Below are 24,734 nucleotides of genomic sequence, written 5' to 3'. Positions count from 1 at the left end.
ATGGAGTCGCACCCCTATGCAAATGAGGGAACGCCCATTTCTTAAGCCCCACACCCGCCTGCTGCCGCCTCACCCCTTCAGTAATATGGAAATGCCATGAGGGGGCAAAATGCTCCTTTACACCCAGAGTACCATAATATGCACCTTACTGTAATGTTTGTCATTACTGCTGTTTTCAGGCACCATCATGTTCTTTTCCTAATTTGTCCCCTCCCACACAAACTGTTCATATTTATGTATGGCGCCCGATTAGTGTGTTTAATAAATTAAATAACTAGTTTATAACAAGATACACACATTGTTTAAGACTGACCAGAGCCGTCGGGGGCCGAGCTACACCCTGCTTGTTTCATGGAACTCTACTTTGCCACGTGTTTGCAGCAGCACTTCCGGGTTTGCACCTTTTATTCACCAGCGCACACCTGCTCCTGATGGTGCGCTCTTCCTCCCTCCGGCCACGCACTTCATGCAGGCGTCTCTGGTGATGTCCTGGACGCCCTTTTCAGTACAGAATCTCCAGTGACAGGAAACGCCCTTCCCAGGGCCGTGCGGCCTGTTTGACTTGCATTCATCATTACCGCATGTCATGTCCCACGCGGTGACGCAGCTAGATGAGGATGGTGACTAGTTTCGGTAGAGAGGCGGCATAGCCCAAGTTTAATATATTACAGAAGTCTCGTGCTTTCTTCATCCAATCAACGCTCTAGAAATACATTATAGTCCCCACCTTCCTTTCTTCTTCTATAAATATCACGAGCCTTCACACGTGATGTCATCATTTGAGGCGCATGCGGATTGGTGGGCGGATTCCATTTATTATCTCTCTGGTTCCTCATATGCTATATCTTTAAAGGTGCTACATGTATTTTGTCTGCACGAACTAGAAATGTGGCCTTGGCCGGCCCTTACCTTGTACAAGAACGAATTCACCATATTTGTAAACTGGGTCTTTTTTCGGAGTTCACTCTAACATTACCTCCTTGGTGGGGGTATGATGGAATATTTCTTTATTACAGCAGCTCTCTTTATTTATTTGGGTTCCAGGAGGTCAAAGGTCAGTTTAAGCAAAATCTTAGCTTGAGCTGATAACATAACTCCATATCAAATTGGCCCAAATGCTTCAGGCCAGGGGTTTCCAACTCTATGGCACTGTGGTTTGGTAGTTTATAAATGTGGCTTTTGATGTGTTTATTGACAAAAATGAACTATTATCCTTATTATTAGAAATAACAGGCTCAAACTCCACATCTACCTCCACACGCAAGTATTTAGTCAGGCAAGCCCTGTGACCTAGGCCTGGAATCGCTGATTGATAGGCCACAGAGGCCACAGGTGGGAGAGCACAATGGAAGAGAGCGGTAGTGAACCCTATTCGAAAGAATGCAGCCTTGCCATGGTCGGACCTTTCCAATCTTCGTCCTATTTCCTTACTTCCTCATATCAGCAAGATGACCGAGAAACATGTGAATATCCATCTTTCCAAGTTTATCGAGGCAGCGGGTGGTCTGGACCATTCTCAATCTGGGTTCAGAACTAACCACAGCACCGAGTAGGCCCTCCTCTCCGTGACCAATACTATCAGGATGGCACAGGATAGAGGAGGCTCCATGATCTTAGTGCTGTTGGACTTATCCGCTGCCTTTGATACGGTTTCGCATGACATTCTTCTCGGTCGTCTGCGGAAGGTGGGAATAGGCGGCTCGGCTCTGGCCTGGCTAAAAAGCTTTCTCTCGGGTCGGTCACAAACCGTCAGGTTGGGCTCCCATCAATCAATCTTTTGGGAGCTCACTAAGGGGGTTCCACAGGGATCATGCCTAAGCCCTACACTTTTTAACGTTTATGTGGCCCCCCTGGCGGACATTGTGAGAGAATATGGGCTCACTCCAATATCGTACGCTGACGATACTCAGCTTTTGTTTCCCTTCCATACCCTGACACCGGCAATCAAACAGGCATTTGCCACCGGTATGAGAGCAGTATCTGACTGGATGGCCTCCAACTGCTTGCAATGTAATGTAAGCAAGACGGAGGTCGTGCTTTTTGGAGAAGCCCCTTGTTGGACCCGGCCTCGTGGCGTGGTTCGCCCCTGCTCCTCCGCACCCTGTTAGCGTAGCCCTGCGCCCTGAGTTCCCTGCGCAGCATCCCGTTAGCGTAGCCTGCACCCCGAGCCCTGGTCGTCCTGCTCCCTGTACACCCAGACCCTGTAACCGACGACCAGCCCCGCTTATCCCATCCCACTCCCGGCTCCTAGCGCCTACAACCTGCATGCCCCACAAGGCCCGGCAGCCATTTTCCCTTCCCGAGATCCCTGTCTCCCTGGGCCTAGCGTGACCCCAGCCCCAGCGAAACCCAGACTCCAAAGGAGCGCCAGTCCCGGCTGGGGGGTAAAGGGCTCCCCGAGTGAGATAAGCCAGGGAGTTTCGATGGCACCGCCGGCCTCCCCTGAGAGACTGGTTTCTGTCACACCTTTGGCCTCACCTTGTGGGCCAGTTTCGATCGCACCTCTGGCCTCCCCGAGTGCTGGCTCCAGACCTGCTGGGCGTCTGGGAATCCCTGGACGCATCTTCCAAAGAGATCAAAGAGCCAACCGCCGGACCTCGCCAACGACCAGCCCCCAAGGCATGAGACCTCCGCCTGCGAGGGTCCGGACATCAAAGGGCTAATGGACTATATCAGGGCCCGCCCGACAACTAGCGGGCAGTTGTATCTTGGACCTGAAGCCTGCTGATCTGATCGCAGCTGACCCTGAGAAGAACTCAATCTCGCATCGCTGAGCCCTGCTGACGCTGTCGCGGCTCCCTCTTCGCAACAAGGAACTGAACCACCTGAGCCCTGCTGACGCTGTCGCGGCTCGAGCTGAACTCGTAACCATCGGAGCCCTGCTGACGCTGTCGCGGCTCGTCCTCTCTAAGATCTCGGAGCCCTGTTGACGCTGTCGCGGCTCGAGCTGAACTCGTAACCATCGGAGCCCTGCTGACGCTGTCGCGGCTCGCCATCTCTAAGACCTCGGAGCCCTGCTGACGCTGTCGCGGCTCGAGCTTGAACCTGTAACCATCTGAGCCCTGCTGACGCTGTCGCGGCTCCTCCAGAACTTCTCCGGATCGAGCCCTGCTGACCTCGTCGCGGCTCGAGGAGTACTCTGGTCCGGCTGGACCATCGAGACCACATCACGACCCGAGCCGACTCGACGTGAGTGAAGCAACCAGTACGACCATCATCTTCTGTATCCCCCGGCTCGAGGATTGAGAGCTGTGCGCAGGGTACGCTTCGTACTGGCCGAGAGGCTAAGACTGTCCCGCTCCCCTCTTCCCGAATCCTCAGAGACTTGTGATCCCTCGATCATTGTGTACATAAGAGTGCTTCTTTCTTTTTATGACTTATAAAGAACTTGTTACTGAAATCCAACGGTGTGGTGTCCGTTCGTAAGTGTGGTGTGAGCCAGTGTGTACGATCCTAGACTCGAAGTCCTCCCCGGTGGGGACCTCGCGATAAGACTCGGCAAGATCTGGGGGAGAGGTGGGTCCTGGGGGTGGTCGGGTGAGCACAACCTGGCCCTCTAAGATCGCCCCTTCTAACACCCCTCTCTTGTGGTCTCCTGAGTGGTGGCCCCCGGATCTAGGATCTGCTCCTCTCCCTAAGCAGACAGTAAAAAATCTGGGGGTGCGACTGGATCAGGCGCTATTGCTAAAAGAACATGTGAGTCTGGTGGCGTGAACATGTTTCAGGACCATTGGGCTCCTGAGACGTGTGTTCCCACACCTGGATGACTGCTACAGCAAAACACTGGTCCAGACACTGGTCGTCAGTAGATTGGACTACTGCAACGGTTTAGTGCTCTCTGTCAACGAAGAGCAGTTGAGTCGTTTGCAAGTGGTCCAGAATACTGCGGCCAGACTAATTCTGGGCGCCCCCCCTAGGTCTTCTTCACACCCTCTTTTGTGTAAACTCCACTGGTTGCCTATTCGCCAGCGAATCAAGTTTAAAGTGTTCTGTATAATCCATAGATGCCTCCCGGGATCTGGCCCTAAATATCTGGCTGAACTATTTCAGCTGTATATTCCTACCCGTTCACTGCGCTCTAGTAACTTACTATTGTTACAAGTCCCTCGGATCAAGAAGGCAAGACAAGGGGGCCGTGCCCTGTCTTTTAAGGGTCCCACTTTATGGAACAATATGCCCCTTGCCCTAAGACAAATTACTAACATACAGACCTTCAAGAAAGCTCTAAAAACTCATCTGTTTCCAGCCATCTAATATCCTGGCCTCCCTATGTTTATGTTTCTGATCTGGCATCTTGGAAGACCATAAGCGGGGAGATACCCTATGGGTCGATTCCTGCGCTATAGAAGAACTTAAATAAATAAATAAATAGCTGACGGGCAAACACTCGGGCAGGAAACACTCTATCAGTCCCACAGATAGGTGCAGCAACATCATAATGGTAAGGGAAGATTGCCCCCAATAAAGTGTACATGTTCTGAGAAGGTACGCATGCATCAAAAAAATCCAAAAAGTCAGATGACACACGAGTTAGGAACACATAGCCAATCAGGACCCACCACACGTGGTAGTCGTGCGCTCCTTACGACAGATATCTGAACACATTCACCATTGGCCACACTGTGTCCACGCAAGGTCAAGACCCACCTGTGGTAACGTTTGACCATTAATTGATGACTGTAAGCCAGCAACCAACATTCCTCACTAAATATGGTGCGCCGGATACATTTATGGCTTGATGTAAAAATGTATAAAAGGCTAATGCAAACCTTATGTAAATCGATGCAGTCCTTTGACCTCGAGCCTATAACTGTTCTCCCAGATGTAATATTTAATTAAACAAAACTCTTCCTGTTTTGCTAATTGCCTCTTCTCGTATATTTTCTATTAAGGAATTTGAATCTGAGCAACAGTTTCATTGATTGAAATTCAAAACCGCAAGTACCAGAATGCATGATGGAAGACTGGATAATTGGGTCCTTGTTGAATATGGCATCATCAGGTAGCCTTAAAGATGCTGTTACTAAATATTCATCTTGCACTTGGCACTTATCTCCTGCACCCAGCTCTCTTGGCCTATAATTTCTTCAGATTGGAAAACCTATCCTTCTGAAGGAATTCTGCTGGAAATCCCATTGTCTTCAGCCCCCTGCTGATTTGTGTGTGCATTTTATATTAATTGATTTATTCAGAAGCACAAGTGTCTCTACAAGATTTGCATAGTAAATCAATGTAAAGCCTTCGTTTTGGTCAGTTAATTTGAATGGATGAGTTTAACAGGCTATGCGACCTACGTACATTGCTCGGACAATTATTTCCTATTGTACGTCCAGCCGTTGTAGGGGTTTAGAGCGAGGGAGGTTTGTTTCAAACGATAGGATGACAAGTAGTTTGTTGAGGACTCTTTAGCTGGTTTATGAAGGGTTGCTTTGAGGGTGATCTTTTGCACTTGAAGTGGTGGAGGTACAGAATTTGGAAAAGGAAATATCCTACCCAGTGCTTCTTTTATAAAAGAATAAAATGCTGGTATCCATATTTTTCTAAGATGCCCGCCGATGTTGGGGTTGCTGAGTACCAAGGCTGTGTAGTCTTAATTCTACCTCATACCTATTCAATCCATCATCAGAAACACCCTGCCCCAGGATCTTACTCTTGCAGTTTCTTTACCTTCCCTGCTTTCTACCTTTGTCACTGTTTTCCAACATCCTCTTCCTCCTTTTCTCATTTTTCTGCATTCCTCTCTCTCCCTCTCCCTGTCCCTCTCCCTCACTCTTTCTAGGTCAAACTCAGATGATTCTGGTCCCTAAAAAATAGTGCTGGTAGGCCCCATCTACAACCACCCCCTCAAATTAAGCACTAGACCTACCATAATATTGTAGACGAAATATTGAGGACAATATATTAACAAGGTAAGTGCGTATAGATAAGGAGTAGTTTCTGTCCTGTAACTCCAGTTCTGTAGTAGGGGTATCTCTGTTATAGTCATAATCTAGTGAATAGTCCCGCCCATGTGCGTGGACCCCGGAGCAATCAAAAATAATCTCTTACAGTGTCAAAAAATGCAGAAAATGCATAGACACTTAAGAGAGAATTTAAAGACAGATAATGCAGCCAAAAAGGCTACACTGTCCAGTACTTCAACTAGAAATTCCACCATAAAATCCACAAAACAGCAAAGCCTGTACAGATTTCCCTTGCTTAACAGCAAAATCCCTCAGGAATGATAGAGAGAAGAACCTGGACAGACAAGCCCCATAGGCTGCCATTATGTGGCTTAATTAGGATACTGTGCCTTTAAGGAACCTTCCAGAACCTTCTCCCAGTATCCCAGAATGCATAGCAGGTCCAACTTAGCCTCAGTTCTTTTTGAAGGCGTAGAAAACGCCAGACCTGTAGCATTATGAACATGAATAACTCTCCACCGGGGAGGCGGGAGGGCGCTTATGACTATAACAGAGATACCCCTACTACAGAACTGGAGTTACAGGACAGAAACTACTCCTTCTGTAGTAGGGGATCTCTGTGTATAGTCATAATCTAGTGAATAGAATGGCAAGCCCATCCCCACACCAAGCGGCGGTGGAGAATAAAATAACGCCACTACTGTGCGAACAGATTCCGCAGCGAAGCCTGCCCAACCTGAGCGTCCGCCCTGGCATCAGTGTCCAGGCAGTAATGCTTAGCAAAGGTATGGACCGACTTCCAAGTGGCCGCCTTGCAGATCTCTGCAATGGGAACATTACGGAGCATAGCCGTCGTAGCAGCTTTGCCCCTGGTGGAATGAGCCTTAGGTTTGCCCCCTAAGGTCTTATTAGCTTTGTAGTAACACAACTGTATGCAGGACACAATCCACCTCGAGATGGACTGTTTAGAGGTAGCAAGACCAGTCCTGACTGAGCCATAATTGATGAACAATTGGTCTGACCTACGAATATCTTTAGTCTTATCCAGATAAAACTTCAGCACCCTCCGCACATCCAGGGAATGTAAAGACCTTTCCGCTGGAGATGAAGGGTTCTGAAAGAACGTAGGCAAAGTGATAGTCTGATTGATATGGAAATCAGAAACAACCTTGGGAAGGAACTTAGGGTGAGTACGCATAACAACCTTAGCATTATGAAATACAGTATAAGGTTCTTGGCAACACAATGCCTGAATCTCACTCACCCTGCGGGCCGATGTAATGGCCACGAGGAACGCCGCCTTCCAGGACAGGTGCTGCAACGAAGCCTTATGAATGGGTTCAAAAGGCTCCTTCATCAATCTGGACAGCACCACATTCAGGTCCCATGAAGGCGAAGGAAGCCTGACAGGAGGGAACACTTTCTTCAAGCCTTCCAAAAAATCTTTGATCACAGGGATCTGGAAAAAGGAAGTCTGTGAAGGGCCTTTCCTGTAGGCAGTCAAAGCAGCCAGATGAACCTTAATGGAATGGACATTAAGGCCCGACTGCGCCAGATGAAGCAGATATGGAAGGATGACATCTTCCTTGCATGTCGTAGGGTCATAGTTCTTAGACTTGCACCAGATGCAAAACCTCTTCCACTTGTAAGCATAAGAAGTCCTAGTGGAAGGTCGCTTAGCCTCCTTCAGTATGTCCATACAATCCTCTGGGAGATTCAGATGGCCATATTGCACTATTTCAGGAGCCATGCCGCCAAACTCAAAGACGAGAGGTTGGGGTGCACCATCCGCCCCCCGAACTTCGTGAGAAGGTCCGGCCTGCACGGCAGCTTCATGTGAGGGAGGAGAGATCGGTGAAGCAGGTCCGTGAACCACCACTGTCTGGGCCATTCCGGGGCAATCAGAATCATTCTCGCCCTGGATTGAGACAGCTTGATGCGAACCGCCGGAATCAGGGGAATTGGTGGAAAAGCGTACAGAAAGCTGTTCGACCAGTTGATCCATAACGCGTTCCCCAGCGTCCCCGGCTGGTAGTACCTGGAGGCGAAGCCTCGGCATTTGCTGTTTTCGGCGGTGGCGAACAGATCTACGTCTGGAGTTCCCCACCTTGCGAAGACTTCTCCTAGTACTTCGTCGTTTATGACCCATTCGTGGTTTTCCTGCATGAGTCTGCTCAGTTCGTCTGCCTGAACATTCTGCACACCTGGCAGATGAGTGGCCGTTATCGACAGTCCTCGAGCCAGAAGCCAGTGCCAGATCGCCTGCGCCTCCTGCGACAGAGTGCGCGATCTGGAGCCCCCCTGCTTGTTGAGGTAATACATCGTTGTCGTGTTGTCCGTCTGAACAAGCAGAGAGTTGGTCTGAAAAGACGGATGAAAGGCCTTCAGTGCCAAGTGAACAGCTCTCAGTTCCAGGAAATTGATGTGGTACGTGGACTCCGTCGGGGACCAAGTCCCTTGAATTTGCAGGTCTCCGGAGTGCGCCCCCCAGCCTTGGAGAGACGCATCCGTCACGATGGTCTGTGTGGGAATGTCCTTGTGGAAGGGAACCCCTCTGAGGAGATTCTCCTTCGAGCACCACCACTTCAGAGACTGAAGAGCATGTAGAGACAGTCGTATCCTGTCGTCCCAAGAACCTCTCCTCTGGTCCCACTGATCCTCCAAGCACTCCTGCAGAGGTCTCATCTGTAGCCGTGCGTGAGGAGTGAGAAAGATGCAAGAGGCCATCGATCCCAGTAGAGAAGACACCGTCCTCACAGTCGTAGACGGAGTTTTCAGGAGAGCCTGAGCCTTCCGAACGAGTCATAAACGTCGCTCTTCCGAAGGAGACACGCTTGCCGACAGCGTATTGATGGAGGCCCCCAAGTACTGGATGCACTGTACCGGAATCGGGACCGACTTGGACATGTTGATGTGCAACCCCAGCTTGTTCAAGAGAACGCACGTCTTCTGGAAGTGTGCTTGAGCTTCCGAGAAGGAGGAGGCTTTGATCAACCAATCGTCCAGGTACGGGTAGACAAACACCTTGTTCTTCCTCAGGTGTGCCGCTACCACTGCCATACATTTTGAGAATGTCCTGGGTGCAGACTTCAGTCCGAAGGGTAGCACCGTGTACTGATAGTGATTGGTGCCGACTTGAAAGCGCAGAAATTTCCTGTGTTTGCATGCAATGGGCACGTGGAAGTATGCGTCCTGTAGATCTATGGCACACATCCAATCTCCTCGTTGCAGCTGAGGGTAGATCTGATGCAACGACAGCATGCGAAACTTTTCTCTGCGAATCCACTTGTTTGCCTGCCGCAAATCCAGAATGGGCCTGAACTCGTTTTTGTCCTTCTTGCGGACAAGAAAGAACCGAGAGTAAAGACCTCTTCCTCTTTGAGACAGAGGTACGTCTTCGATCGCCCTTTTCCTTAGCAGAACGTCCGCCTCCGCCTGAAGCTCGCGCAGTTGATACTGCGAGCTGACGGGAGGAATCGATGGAGGAGGGCTGGTGAAACGTAGACTGTATCCATTGCAAACAATATTCAGCACCCACTTGTCCTGAGTAATTTTTCTCCACTCTGCCAGAAAAAATTGAACGCTTCCCCCCACCGGAGCGGGTAACGGACGAGGGGGAAGTAACAGCTCAGGGACGGGACCCGGCCGGGCCCTTGGTCGCGGTAGAGGACTGTTGACGACCTCTACCACCTTGGCGCTTCTGGAAGGGCCGCCTGTACTGCTGCTGCTGTTGCTGCTGTTGATGTTGTCCAGCAGACTGACCCCTTCCACGACCCTGCGACCCAAACCGACGTTGGTACTGTCGGAAGGGCTTCTTCTCCTTGGGCTTCTCCAAGCCCACTGCCGTCAGGGTCTCCGCCTCGGCCTTCATCCTGGCCATCTCGTCATCCGCGTGTTTCCCGAAGAGGGTATCTCCGGAAAACGGGAGATTCGCCACGCATTGCTGTGCTTCCGGTTTCAGTGACGTCAACCTGAGCCAAGCATGGCGTCTCTGGTGAATCCCGTGGCAATATCCGTGCGCGGACAGCAAGGATATGTCCGCTGCGGCGCCGATGGCCTGGTTAGAGACCAGCATCCCCTCCTGGACGATCTCCATGAAGTCCTCCTTGCGGTCTCGAGGGACAAGGTCTGCGAACTGCTCCATCGAGTCCCACAGGGACCGGTCGTAACGCCCCAGCAAAGCCGAGTCACTGGCGGCCTTCATCGACGAGGCGGATGTCCCACACGCCTTACGACCAGCAGAATCGATCCAGCGGCTCTCCTTGTCCGGAGGCACCGTGGACGCAGGGGAGGTGGCATGAAGCTTACGTGCAGCAGTCACGATGACTGAATCCGGTACCGAGTCCTTCCTCAAGAAGGCTGGGTCTGAGTCCGGAGCCCTGTACTTTTTTAGGATCCTGGAAGGCGCAGACTTCACCGCTGCCGGCGTCAGGAATAGCTGTTCGGCGGGCTCAAGGAGCCCCGGCACCAAAGGTAACAGGGGGCGAGACAAGTGCCTTTTGTGTAATGTCTCGAATATCACCGAGGTAGAAGTCGTAGGCGCTTCAACCTTGATGCCCAACTTCGCCGCTCCACGCAGGAGAACCTCCTGAAATGTGCTTATATCGTCTATCGGAGACACCCTAGTCTCCGGCGAATCGGACAGCGTGGGCGAGTAGGAACGGGTCCCAGAGGCAGAACGTGACCTGGACCGACGCCTCTTGTGGTGACGCCTGGATCGTGAGGAAGATCCATGCCCACTCCTCGATCTGTCCCGTCTCCCCGAGCGAGACCTCGACCTCTTGGGCCTCAGACGCTCCTTCGGCCTCCCAGGGTCAGGAGTCCTAGGCTTCTTAGGTGTCTTCTTCGGAGGCGTCGGAAACTTAGGCATCGACACCGCCCTCGGCGGGACCGGGGGTGGAGGAGTAACCGCACGCGGGGTCTGCGGACCCGGCTTCGGAGGTGGGGTCGGGGCCTTCGGAGGCGGACCCTTCGGCACAGCCGGCCGCGAAGGAGGTGTAGAAGGCTTCATCGGAGTATCCACCCCGGAATGCGCCGTTCCCGGCGAGCCACCATCTCTTTCGGAGTGTGGGGAGCCCCCCCACAGTCCTGGGCCTGTCCTTAGGACCTCCAGACGCTGAAGATCGGTGCCCAGACAACGACCGATGGCCCCTCGACGTCGAACGGTCCTTCGGCGTCGACCGATTCACACTTCTCGACGTCGAACCGTGTCTCCGTCTCGACGTCGACCCCGACCAGATCGACGAACCACGAAACCTCGACGACGGGCGATGGTGCCTCGACGGCGACCTCGACCTCTTCGCCGGCCTCGACGTCGACCTCTTGGATCGCTTCGACGTCGACCCTTTGGACCGTCTCGACGTCGACCTCTCGGACCTTCTCGACGTCGATCTCCTTGACCGTCTCGACGTCGGTCTTTTAGAATGCTTCGACGTCGACCTCTTCGGCGCCGGAGACGCCTTCCGTCTCGACGGTGGCCTCGACGACGAGGATCCCCTCGACGACGATGTCCTCGACGGCGAACGGCGGTGTCGCCTCGACGGCGAGCGCCGACGCCGGGCCCTCCGATGTCGACCACTCGACGCCGACACCGACGACGAGGAGATCGACACCGGCTTCGACGGCGGCCGGAACACGTTCCTCGACGTCGACGGGCGACGTTTTCTTGACCCAGAGCCCTGGGGAGACCTGGAACTGGCCGTTGACCGCCCCCTCGATGTCGTGGTCAGCGCAACTGACCCAGACGGAGATCTTGGGCGAGGGCTGGTCTTCCTGCCCCTGGGGAGCCCCCCAGAGGCCTCAGCATGGGTAGAAGGAGCCCCTCCTGACCCACCTCGTGCCTTCAACCTTCTCTCTTCAAGTCCCTGAAGCCTGATCTTCTTCCTCTCCTTCAGGGTCCTTCCAGAGAAGCCTCTGCAGATCACACAGTCCTCAGGAATGTGGGAAGAGGGAAGGCAGAGAATACAGACCTCATGGGAGTCTGACTTGGCCTTCTTCCTTGAGCACTCAGGGCATTTGTCGAATAATGCAGGCATTATGGACAAAAAAGAGTGCAGAAACACAGAAAGAAAGTCACCAAAGTACTTTAAAAGCACCAAAAATCGAAATTAGTGTAAAACACTAACAAAAACCCTTGAAAAGGGAGAGCTCAATGCTCCAGGGTCCTGCTTGCAGGAGCCGGAAAAAAGAACTGAGGCTAAGTTGGACCTGCTATGCATTCTGGGATACTGGGAGAAGGTTCTGGAAGGTTCCTTAAAGGCACAGTATCCTAATTAAGCCACATAATGGCAGCCTATGGGGCTTGTCTGTCCAGGTTCTTCTCTCTATCATTCCTGAGGGATTTTGCTGTTAAGCAAGGGAAATCTGTACAGGCTTTGCTGTTTTGTGGATTTTATGGTGGAATTTCTAGTTGAAGTACTGGACAGTGTAGCCTTTTTGGCTGCATTATCTGTCTTTAAATTCTCTCAAGTGTCTATGCATTTTCTGCATTTTTTGACACTGTAAGAGATTATTTTTGATTGCTCCGGGGTCCACGCACATGGGCGGGACTATTCACTAGATTATGACTATACACAGAGATCCCCTACTACAGAAGAATAGGTTTCACTTCTCATGTATGTGCCTTTCTGATATCTACAAAGTACGTAGACGTGGAGTTATGGATAGTAAATCTGTACTTCTCTATATGCACTCGACTCCTCAATCTCTTGGTTCCTCGATATTTTGCGTACAATATTATGGTAGGATGACATTTCGTATTCCATATACCAGACTACAGGCCATGGAGCAAGGAGCTTCCTCTAAGTGTGCTCCAGTAAACGGGTACCCACGTTGAAGGGCTGGAGTCTGAATGCTATACAGGGTGGCATGAAGGTGGCATGGAGTATATGAATTGCAGTGTGTAGGTGCCTGGTGGACTTAGCAGGTAAAGTTTTAGGGACGATGTGAGGGAAAGCTGCCCTGAGCAGCCTTGAAGACCATGGTTTCAGTATTTTTTTTGTAGAGTTTTATATAGCGCGAACTTGACCCGAACTGAATCGGGTATCAGAGCGCTTTACATAGCACCAGTTACGTTACATGAGGGCACACATGAATTTTTGTTAGGCACGGGGAGATTAAGTGACTTGCCCAGAATCACAGGATGTTTGGCGTCGTTACCAAGACTCGAACCCAGATCCCCAGGTCCGAGGTCGAGCGCCTTAGCCGTTAGTCCAACTCCTATTGGTAAACAGTCAGCCATTGTGGTGATGGGAGGTCAGTTTTTGGGTAGGTTGTCAAGGCTACAGATGAGAAAGTTAATGAATTTGTCTAGTGGATAAAAGGAGCAGAGTGGTAGACCTTACAAGAGTTGATTTTATTCACAACTAGTAGAGTGGTTAAGGCCTTGGCTGATTCCAAACTGGCGAAAGGTTGGATTTTGCATGATGAGTGTTTGAAACCGGCCTTCGTTGCGATGGTGGAGACGCACAGCCTCAGAGAATGCTGGAGTTGGAGGATGCAGAGGTTTGTGGCGGAGGGAAACGAGGTTAGAGAGGCTGGAAAGTAAAGGATTAGGTTAGGTAGGTCGATGTGGTGGAAGCTGGGAGAGATGTTTTCAGTTTTGGAAGAGTTCAGCCTGGCAGAGTGGGGTGCTTTCCTGTGTCACAGAGGTTCAAGGTGGTGGGAGAGGAACAGTGGTGCAAATGAGGAAACAATTTTGGCATCTGGGCATCATCAGAAGCAGTGGGAATAGCCAAAGGAGGCGATGTTGTCACCAAGGGATAGAGGTAGAAGTGGAACCAGGATAATCACCTGAGGGACCTCAAAGTATAGAGGAGTTGCAGTCAAGTGCAAGGACCAGGAAGCAGGCCATGATCATTGAGAGAGGAAAAATGAGAATCAGTCAAGGACTGATCAGGTGATAGCTGAAGTAGGGAAGGGTTGCTAGCATTGTGGGTGATGGTCTGAGCCAAACAGAGAGGCAGGCTTCAAGGAGACATACATGTCTAGTTGCGAAAATGCCAGTGTTGGTATAAGTGACAAGACAAACTCTTTAATTCTTATGACAACCCTACATGTACGCCTAGAGGCCTTCAACGGCCTCCTGACTGGCTCACGCAGGGTTCTCCAAAGTCGGTCCTGGAGGGCATATCAATGCCAGATTTTTAGCTTATCCTCATTTAGATTTTATTTATTTATTTCATTTCAAAGGTTTTATATAGCGCTACTGGACCCAAGAGTATCAGAGCGCTTTACAAGGATGGTGAACATAATGAGATAAAATTAACAATTAAGCGAAAAAGAGTTACATTATGATAATGCATTCAACAGGGCTAAGGGGGCAAAGAAACAGAGAGATAAAATTAAGTGGAAAGTGAATATTAAAAGATAGGAGAGAGAGGGGGTGAAGAGAGGGGGGGTGAGAAAATGAAGGGATTGAGAGGGGGTGGGAAGAGGAGTGGACAAGGGAAGAGAAAGGAGTGAACATGGTCAGAGTCAGTAACATTAGATACCCCAGTATTTGTTGAGAAGAAGTACTTTGAGTTCCTTTTTGTAGTTATCTTAAAATCTGGCATGGATCCGGCCCTCCAGGACCAACTGTGGAGAGCCCTGGGCTAGCGGAACAGCAAAAGTGTAAACTAGGGAACACAAGCAGTAATTCACTTTCTTTTCTGGACGCAGCCTCCATGACCACTTAGACCAGGAGTAGCTGGGTAGTGCTAGGTACCCATGACTAGTAAAGGGTAGCAGCTGCTACCCATGGCTAATACCAAACGACATCATTAACAACCACAGGGGCTGTCCAAAAACCCGAACCCGGGACTATCAGTTATTACATCAAACAATAGGTTCAGGTTTGATGTAATAATGCAAACTGACAGCCACTGGGACAGGGTGGACGGGACATGCAACTTTATTCTTATTGGAATACGTTCCTACAACTAATAAAAGGTATGCATTTTGCTTTTTAGGTGTGACTTTCATTTTTTTGTTTGTGTCATGACCAAGAATTACGTAATTTAACAAAATGTACGGTCTATTTCAATTTCGAGTCCAGTGTTATTCCTGCTCAGATGATTGAATAATTCCCTGAAAGCATAGAAAAAAATGTTTGTTTTTTTAACAAAAAAATGTGTGCTTTGAATTTCAATTTGTTAAAAAGTAACTATATTGATTTACACATAAAAAATATCAATTACAGTCACGTCAAACGTGATGGGAACAAAATAATGGACAGATATGTAAGACTTCTTAATTTATTCTGGGTTATTAAAGTAATTTATTTGTATTTTTTTTGCAGGCCCGAAGCAATGACTTGAGATGCGCAAGAACTAGAGATTCAGAATGAACAAAGGGAGGGAAATGGTGAGTTTTAAAAAAATGTAGTGCTGCGCTGCCGTTAGAAGGACTCCTGATGTTCGCGAATAGCCTATTTGCATTGTGAACTCTGCTGTATTTATTTTTGAGAGAAAAAAACTCATGGCATTCTTGTATAGAGCTTTCTGAGGGTAATAGAAATTGTGCAGTTTTTCTTGGTCTAAGCCACATTCCTCTCTTGTTGGTGGCCACATGAAAGAGTTCTGCATTTCAGGCATTTAAAGGCCAGTGTTGTAAAATAAACTATGATGCAACTGGTGTGTGTTGGCAGTGTTTGTTTTCTGGGCGAGTGGTCAAGTGTTTGTTTCTTACTTCAAAGAGCAACATGTCACAACTATTCACATTTAGTTCAAACTATGAGAAAGACTTTCATCTTTTGTAGCTGGTGTGTGAGAGTGATCTGCTCAGAACTTTAAAGAAAGTGTAGTTCAGAGTAGTGAGGATGAAAAAATGGTGGACTGGAATGCAACCCATGAATAACTCAAGAATTGCACTCACGACTTTATTTTTCTTGGTGGTTACAGTTGTGGTCGCTTCTGTGGTTCCTAGTATTGTGGCAGATTTTGTTGCTGCTGTGGTTCCTACCGCTGTGTCAGTTTAAGTTGCTGCGGTGCCCTTGCGGCTGTTACAACTTTGCACACTGATGTCCCTCGCTGGCACCCGTTGCTGCAGTTGTCGCCCTCAAGGTGACCACTATATTCACTGCTGTGGCCCTGGGGTGGTTACCGCTGTGGTTGCTGCTGCGGTCCCTTGCGATGCTGCCTGCTGCTGTTGTGGTGGTCTCTGCCATTTGTGACAGCTGTGTTCAGTGACTGTTACTGCAGTTGCAGTAGCTGTAGTTGCTGCCACCGGTACGGCTGTGTTTGCTTCTTAGGTCCCGGTCCCGGTTGCGGTGCTAGCTGTTGCTTCTGTAGTCCCCGCTGTGGGTGCACATCGACATCTAAAGCCTCATGTGATTATGGACTACTGGTTTAAGCAAGGAATGCCCGTTTTGTCCTACACAAGCAGAATCTGTTGGCCATGTTCTATTCATTTGCCCAGTTTATAGGAATTTGAGGCTTAAATGGCTAAAGACGACCTGTCAACTGTTGGGAATTACTTCTGGCACAGAAGCCTTAAGGATATTGAGAACTGATGAGAATGATTTAAGTATAATTGCTATCTCTAAATTCTTACATGGAACGTGGATCCTCCGTGCCTTTGGTTCGACTAGTTAGTGAATTTATGAGACGTGATTATTTTAACAGTTTTATCGAACCTGGTATTTGATTGTGACTATATGGATGTCATTGTTTTAATATGGATTTAATAATAATTTATTTGTAGTAATTATGTACTATCATGCAATACTTGGATTTTATCATGGTTTTCCTGTATTTCTAACCTTTAGGATGAATTTAATGCTTAATAATTTTTGTTTTAAAATATATATGTCTTTCATGATTTTGAAATCGAATAAAGACTAATTTTGACCTGACCTGATTATGGACTACTTTTTGGTCCTCCTCACCAAAATGTATAACTACTCAATCAACAGTAAAATACTCCCTCTGTATTCCCTGCATGCTCTGTTTTGCTGTTCTATCAGCTCTGGGACACAGCTGTCTCTAGTCTGTCCTAAAGTTGGCTAGAATATGAGCCTCTCTGTAAACATCTGGGATATAGAAGTGGTCTAAATTGGATAGGGGTTAAAACACTTTACATGTGAGCTTGGAGAGGTGCTTTTAGTTAAAGCTTGAGTTAAGACCGTGGTCCACAGTGGTCCACAGAAACTTTTAAGACGACTAAAGGCAGACTATTTATTTTTATAGATGTGTACGATCCTCCATAGTGTTGACAATTAAATGGACTTTGTTTTCTGCTTTCGAGTGAGAAATTGTGGGTCTTGCGGCTTGAAAATAGATCACATGGTATGAAGTTACCCAGTCACATTGTTAAGGCTACAAGGAAGATACTGGCATTTCACCACAAAATCTTTTGAAAAAGGCAGAATATTGAGCTTACTATATTGTTTAGTGTCTCCCAAATGTATCCTCACCTTTAGTTTCCCCCTATACAGTGCTTATCATGTCCCATCTCTACACCTCTGGTCATGAATTCACTATCAATGGTTTCAGCATAAATCTTAGATATAAATCTGATTATCACAAATATCTTCCACAATAAAGATCTTAAAGCATACTTCAATTTGAGTTCCCCATTTTCTCTTACCCCTAGTTCTGCCCAGTTATGACCAACATCAATTCTTTGACATTTAGAGTCCCTCACAGTTCTGCCCACCACCAATTCTCCACAGATCTGAGCATTGTGAAAAATGTGACTTTCCGCACATACATTAGTCAAAGTTCTCTCATGAACTTTACAGTTTCTGCATGCCATGAATGTCCACCATGTATAACCTGCGTTCCTGGCCACCGTGGATTCTACAAAGCTCTGTCACCATTAGTTTCACACATTTTTTTCCAAATTCATACTCTACATGACTTTTGTTTTTATTTTAAAAAACACATTTTATAAAGTTTTTCTTATCAAGGCAAGACAAAATTGCAATACCACTCGCCATGGTAAACATATAGCAATAACAAGGCGCAGTGTTCACTACCCAAATGTTACCCACCCACCAATAGCCCAAAGGGTTCCTGAATAAAGAAGGAGGTGAGTCTCAAATTAAAGCCAAAGGCCGTGCCAGAAGTTCGGACCACCATAAGTTTGAATCTCTGCATCCAGGCTAGATCTACAAGCTTTGGGCCGCTCAATGGGAATACCTTTATAGTTCGCCCAGCGCTGCCAAATGTTTACGTATTTTTGGGGGCAACCCAGGCTTTGTATAGCAACCTGACTTTTGTACGTTCATGCTTTTATTTTTATTTTGAACTCCAGAAAGCAAAGCTAGGAAGTGCTTTTTTTGTGCATCCCAATGGTGGGAATTCACAAATGAATGAAAACGCATACACCATAGCTGTGTTTGTGGTGATTCTAGGCACTGGAGGAGATATTGCCTCTGAAAGAGAAAGAAAAGTGTGTGGGTAATACAGTTTATGAAATTAGATCAGATTTGAGAAGACTTTTGCATTTCTGCTGTGACAATTCAAGAGGAAGTTGAGCATTCACTGCATCTTCCAAGGCTGGATAATAGGATTCTGCGGGCAATACAAGACCAGTGTCAGACGCAGATATCTGCGAGAGTGCGTAAACAACAGTTTGCGTTGAAGATCCAGAGGACTTTTTTTAAGGAGACACTTATGAATGAGGGAGAAACATCTGGAGGGGATGTGTGTGTTAAACGTCGGCCAGCAAACAGTATGATCTGCCTCTGGTGACCACTGAGTCTCTGATATTCATAGTAATCCTCAGCGTAAAGTCAAGCTAACTGGAGTTTTAAGACTGCCATTGAAAGCCTAATGAGAAGCTTTCTGCCATAAACTATCATGAGTTCACATCTGCACCTACCACAACATACCTCAGTAGGTGGGAGTAAGTTTCAAGATTTTTCTCAAAGTCACTAGGATCATCTAAGAGGTTACATCACAAAAATATTTTCTAACTTAGATTCATGGGATGAAGAAGAAGACACCTTACCCGCCCGACTGGACACTATAAGGGGGTTAATATTGGGTAAAGGATTGGGGTCTTATGAGTCACTCATTCAGCCAAGTTTACCACACTCCAGAGCTGTTTGTTGTATGCACTTTGTGCACATGCCGTGATGGGCTCTCGTGGACGGTTGCAGCTCCCATGGCAACATCAAAGGTGAAACTCATCCAGCCTCTAGTTTATGTTACATGTGTCCAATATCTAGAATCTCTAACAACACACCTTTTTTTATTAAAAGTAAAACAAAAAGGCAGCAGAGGTTTGGTAAATGAAGTAAGGTGTTATTTTAATTCCTGTGAATTCCAGCCTTACATTTGCTAACTGTTCCTTAAATTGTGATGAGTGTCAATTTTAGTCTCTAAATTATAGTTATCTGGGTATTTCTTTGTTTTAATCTACATTTTAATATATTTATCTGCATACCTTTTTAAAGCAGATTACTGTATATGTAGTGTACATCATTTATGATCTGTATCATATGCTTGTCACTATTACACTAAGGTCTATTTAATGAAACTAATAAAAAATATTGAAACAAAAACAAAAGGTGTGCTTAGTAATCTCGTATTAGTTCTCTTTTGGCAGTTTGCTGTTTTTGTGACTTTTTTTCTGATTTGAAATGCCTTAGAGTTTCTTTATGAGAGTGCAATTTTTCACTTTTTAGTTGACATGTTATGCTGAAAAATGTATTATTTCTGTAGCCACTGTGAAGGAGCGAGAGGTGTTTTTCTTTGGGACTATCAAGAAGGGTGTTATTTTTCTTTGAGGGGTTTGTTAATGATGAGCCCCTATTTATCCACTGCACCCCCATTAAGCTCCAGCTGTGGAGGGGGATGGGAGTCATGTAGAACCCATAGAAAATATGGCATCCCACAAAGCACTGTGGAGTCCTGATACACTCCCAGGTCACTTGTGCGACTTGCAATCTCCCTTCCCCTCCACCACACTAAATACCTGAGATCCTGCTTTCCTCTCCACCACCCTCAGGGCTTTCCTCCCCACCCATTCATCACCTCCTTAATTCCCAAGTGTGGACTTCTTTTCGGTTCTATTGTTGCTGCGAGGTGAATTAGTTATTAGAACATTGGAATGTTGGGAGCTCCATTGCAGACAATGGAGTGCTCCCTGCTTCTACGGGCCGGTAAAGGCCTGCAGAGCAACATTCCAATGTTCTACAAAGGCTTCTCGAACCTCGAAGGGATTTATATCCCCTCGAGCTTCGAGAACCCTTTGTTTAATTTGTTAGAACATTCTGCCCTCTAGTGGCAGAATGTTCTAATAGCCTTATAGCCCTTTGTAGCAGGGCTATACCGGCTATTAAAGTCCCTCTGTCTCTTTAAAGTCCCTCGCCTTCGGCTCGGGCCTTTAACAATTCAGCTGGCCTTTAATAGCCGGTATAGCCCGCTACGGCGGGCTATAAGGCTATATTAGAACATTGGAATGTTGGGAGCTCCATTTAAAACAATGGAGTGCTCTGGACCTCTAATGGGTGGTAAAAAGCCTCGGGCTCCAGCATTCCAATGTTTGTCCTTCACAGCTATTGCTGTGAACAAATGGCTCACAGAACCCGAGGGGATCTATCCCTTCGGGCTCCGTGAGGCCTTTGTTTTATTTGTTAAAACATTCAGTACTCTAGTGGCGGAATGTTCTAATAGCCTATTAGCCCTCCTTAGCGGGCTACAGTCTCACTCCGTTAACCCGTTGCATGCGTCGCAAATTTTCACGCTGTGCAGGGATTTTAATAAGTGGGCGGGATTTGGATGGCCAGGGGCCGTCTTCCGCACACGCCCCCGTGACGCGTGACGGCTCCCGGCTGTCACGAGCATGCAAGGGGTTAAAGGCCCTCGCCGTGCCCTGGAGCGTGCCTTTAATGGCTGGTATAGCCTGCTACAGCAGGCTATAATAGAAGCGAGGGTCCCACAGTTGAGCTACCTGGGACTGAGTCTGTGTAGAATGTGATCGATCAGTCCCAGGGAGTGAATGTGACACATTTTCCTAAGTGCACTTACACCAATGTAACCAGAACTCAGTTCTTCTCTTGTGTGCCTCTATCCATCCCTGGAGTACTTCTAAGTGCAAGTTGAGCGCTTGCATATGCAATAATTAACGAATATATATCAGGCAATACTAATAATAGTAACTGTAAAATCATTCATAAGTAATGCATGCACAACCAGGCATTAGTGCTTCAAAAATGAATATATGATTTAATAAACATGTTCATAAATATTTTAGCTACTTAATAACCTTACAAAGAATGTAATAATAATATAATTGGAGTAAATAACAGTTGCTCTTAACCACTGCTCGTTCCTATCTTAATACTCTAAAGTGCATTCATAGCTTAGTCACTATGAAACGAATGCTTTATTTTATTTGCAGGATTGCGGTTCAGTCGGAAACTATAGATATATATTTCCTTCCAGAATTTGTGTAAGTGTGTCCTTCTGACGATGTGTTAAACAATAAATATACATGTTCTATAAAACCTTGTAATTGTGTATGTGGAACTAAAATCGCTATGTAAGTAAAAGCATTTCAATTTAATCTCTAACTAATAAAACATTCAATTGTGTCTTCGGTTTAATAATTTTTTTATTCATACATGAATTATTCATACATGAATGAAGACAAGCATTTAGTCGATTGTTGCCTGTTTTTTTTTTTTTAAAGGCTGCTCCCGTGTTCTACAGACTATTATATCAAATGCACACATTGCTTTAAAAACTGAATAAAACCCTTTACAAAAACTATTGAAAAATGACTTAAAGAACTGGCCTGAAAGGGACTTTCAGGCTGAGCACTGTGATGGAAAACTCCTTTTAACCAGGAAACTGACGCTTTTCAATGCTTGCTGGAAAGAACCCTTAACAAAAGGCACTCTCCTTAATCCGTGCCCTCTTCAGCTGTCTTTATGGGTTGACCCTTTCCTGTCAGGCATGGCCCTGACAGTCACTGGACTTCCAATTATTTCCTAAATGTGTCATGTGGCCTGATAAGGCTCATGGATGTTGCGCCCGTGCTTAATTTGTACAAATATAAGTGCCAGTGCTCTTCTCTGTAGCCCACTGCATCCAGAACCATCACATGCCAGTGTTGCCAATGACAGTACCACCATAACACCTAACCATCCACTCCTACAAGTGTGCCAATTCAGATTATTTTAGGCAACACAAAGCTATAATAATGGCTTGAGACTGGTATTATTCATTTTCAATGCAAATTGACTTAATAAGCACTATTGTTGTGCTCTTTTCAAAATTAAACAGACAGCGCCACCATGTGGTGGACTGTCACTAGAGCTGGTGCTGACAATTAAGTGCCTTTGTCGAGTACCGGAAACCACCGACTCAAATTAAGCACTGTTGTGCTAAAGTGATTTTGCTCGGACTGCATAGATTATCATTAGAAACCACAGGCCTGCGAAAGTCAATCGAAAAATAAATTACAATCGCATATTTTCTCAGCAAGTGTTGTACTGCTCAAGTAACTAAAATATCCTTGTGTTCAGCAAACTTTGAAAATGATAATAGATTTGTTGTGTTTCTTGTTAACTGTTTTCGTAAAACTTTCAATTCTCATGCTCCTAGGCACGAAGAAGAAATGTTAGCATGGCATACGTTGACAATGACACGATGTAAGATTGGTGTTGAACACAAATGAGGAAGATGTAATGCTGTAATTACAAACCAATAGAAGTCTCAGTTGACAACTTTTTAAACACTTCATAAAAATTATAAAATTCAATAAACCGATTTTAAAATAAAATTGACTAATTACAACACACACTAAAACATTAAAAAAAATGTTATAATTACTATATTGACTCTGCAGTACAGCTGAGGAATCCTTAAACATGAAGACAGTATGATATAAATAATTAATTTCTGATTTTCAGGCAACATTTTCATGGATGCTACAAAATCCGCTACATGGAGGTATAACTTAATATGTGTAGAAGGCTTTAAGTCCATAAATCAGTGCAGCTTATATTACAAAGTACGCCTTCAGCGTTTCCCAGAGGATTTAGTTGATTTTCGTGACTTGGGTCTCCAAGCAGGTTCTGCTTTAGTGCAGCGCTGATGCTATGTGACTTTCTTTAGCGTCTGTTTCTTTTCCAAACATTGCATTATGCATAGCACCTTTTTTTAGGTCTTGCCTAGGCAGCGCTTGTGCTGTCTCTTCAAGACATGCTGTATTCAGGATATAGACATAAAGCTCTGCCCACTTTCTGCCCTTCTTTTTAATTGGCTCCTGTCCCTGTCCTTTGTAAATAGTGACTTTTCATTGGTCAATAGGTTTAGTAATCTCTCTTCAGTACAGCCTTGTCTCTTCTTGTAATCTCCCACGAGGACACCCCCTGTTACAGGACACACAGTTTGCCCTACGCTAGGCTGGCAGTGGTTACTTCGCTCACTAGAACATTTCACATTTGTATGAGACCGTCTATAAATTTCCCTTCATCAGCTCCACACAGAGTACAACCTAATCCGAAATTAATGTAATAATTATTTTGTCACATTTGAAACCTACTAATTGTATATATCGACATAGCTATTTGAACGTACGTGTAGTACTGTCTTGCATGCAATGCATTATGGGTAGGGTGGGTTTACCATATCTTCTGCAGGGTGCATTACTATTTGTGACCAAAAGAGGTCCTCTTTTGGCTACATATGGTACTGCACCCTGCAACATGGCTAGGTAAAAAAACATTGCCATTTATATAATGCCAATACCTCCAAATTTGTAGACGTGCAGTGCTGGTACCTTGCTCACCAGGGACCTCTAGGAGCAGCTTGCGGTACTGCACTGAGACATGCAGTGCTGGTGCCTTGCTCACCAGGGACCTCTAGGAGCAGCTTGCGGTACTGCGCCGAGACATGCATTGCTGGTGCCTTGCTCGCTAGGGACCTCTAGGAGCATCTTGCGGTACTGCACTGAGACATGCAGTGCTGGTGCCTTGCTTACTAGGGATCTCTAGGAGCAGCTTGCAGTACTGCACCAAGGCATACAATGCTGGTTCCTGGCTCACTATGCAAGCATTTGTAGTGCTCTAGGTCTTGCATTACTGAAAGTTTGAGCAATATTTACAACACTAATACCTCAAACTATCAGTAATGCGAGACCTATTGCATTGCAAATGCTTGTTGTTTACTTTTCAACTAGACCAACAAACAAGCCAACACCTGAGGTTTGTTAAAAGTAGGTGTAGTCTTAAATGGTAGCAGAAGGTACAACAAATTTTTGGCAGCACACCTGAATCACATTTGCTGATCAGCTCACCTAGTGTCTAAATCCTCATATCCTTTTAATATGAAGTTCCTTTTTGGTGGCTTTTTGTAAGCAAAAGAGCCAGAAAGGTTGGAAATGCTGCATCTGCATCCATGGGGATTTCCAAATTCTCCATTCCGGCATGTAGACTTTGTGATGGGGTAGTCAGGTTGCTGTAGCTCCAATTAAGGGTGTGCCTGGCTGTGCATGATTTCCATCTTTTCTCATCAGGCTGAGAGATGCAGCGGTATGGGCAGAATCTTGGATTTCCTCACCTTTCTTCATTCAAATTGTTTTTTCGATATTTCCTATAGCCTAATGGACCGTGCCCATTTGAGGTTATAAAGTACGAGTTCTCATGTGAACTGCGCCAGCAGCAGAGATATTCCACTGTGACTGATACAACATAATGGACTTAATGAGTGGCACATGCGCACCCTGCCCCACCGCATTGTCTTGAATCATTGCCTAGTTGTGCTGCTCTGAAAGCACACACTGCATTGAGTATGAGACCAGAAGACCTCTTCTTCCTTAGGAAGAGGTGCTGCCAGGCATGGCTTCCATGCCCTCACTCGGCGGTTGAAATCTGGGCACCCAGCTACCCCT

The 24,734-nt window shown here is 46.7% G+C and overlaps 1 protein-coding gene across 1 annotated transcript in view; it reads left to right on the top strand.

Moving 5' to 3' along the window:
• Positions 1 to 24,734, top strand: part of LOC144784803 (Krueppel-like factor 8) — an 857,002-nt gene that overhangs the window by 301,146 nt on the left and 531,122 nt on the right. Inside the window, exon 3 of the mRNA XM_078663848.1 lies at positions 15,184 to 15,248. Within this exon, the coding sequence (XP_078519974.1) occupies positions 15,228 to 15,248 (21 nt within the window). The 5' untranslated portion in view covers positions 15,184 to 15,227. The remainder of the gene's footprint in view (positions 1 to 15,183; positions 15,249 to 24,734) is intronic.

The sequence above is a fragment of the Lissotriton helveticus genome, chromosome 10 (genome assembly GCF_964261635.1).
Source record: "Lissotriton helveticus chromosome 10, aLisHel1.1, whole genome shotgun sequence".
NCBI lineage: Eukaryota > Metazoa > Chordata > Amphibia > Caudata > Salamandridae > Lissotriton > Lissotriton helveticus.
Note: the sequence above shows the minus strand (reverse complement) of the source record. Positions and strands in the feature narration are given on the sequence as shown.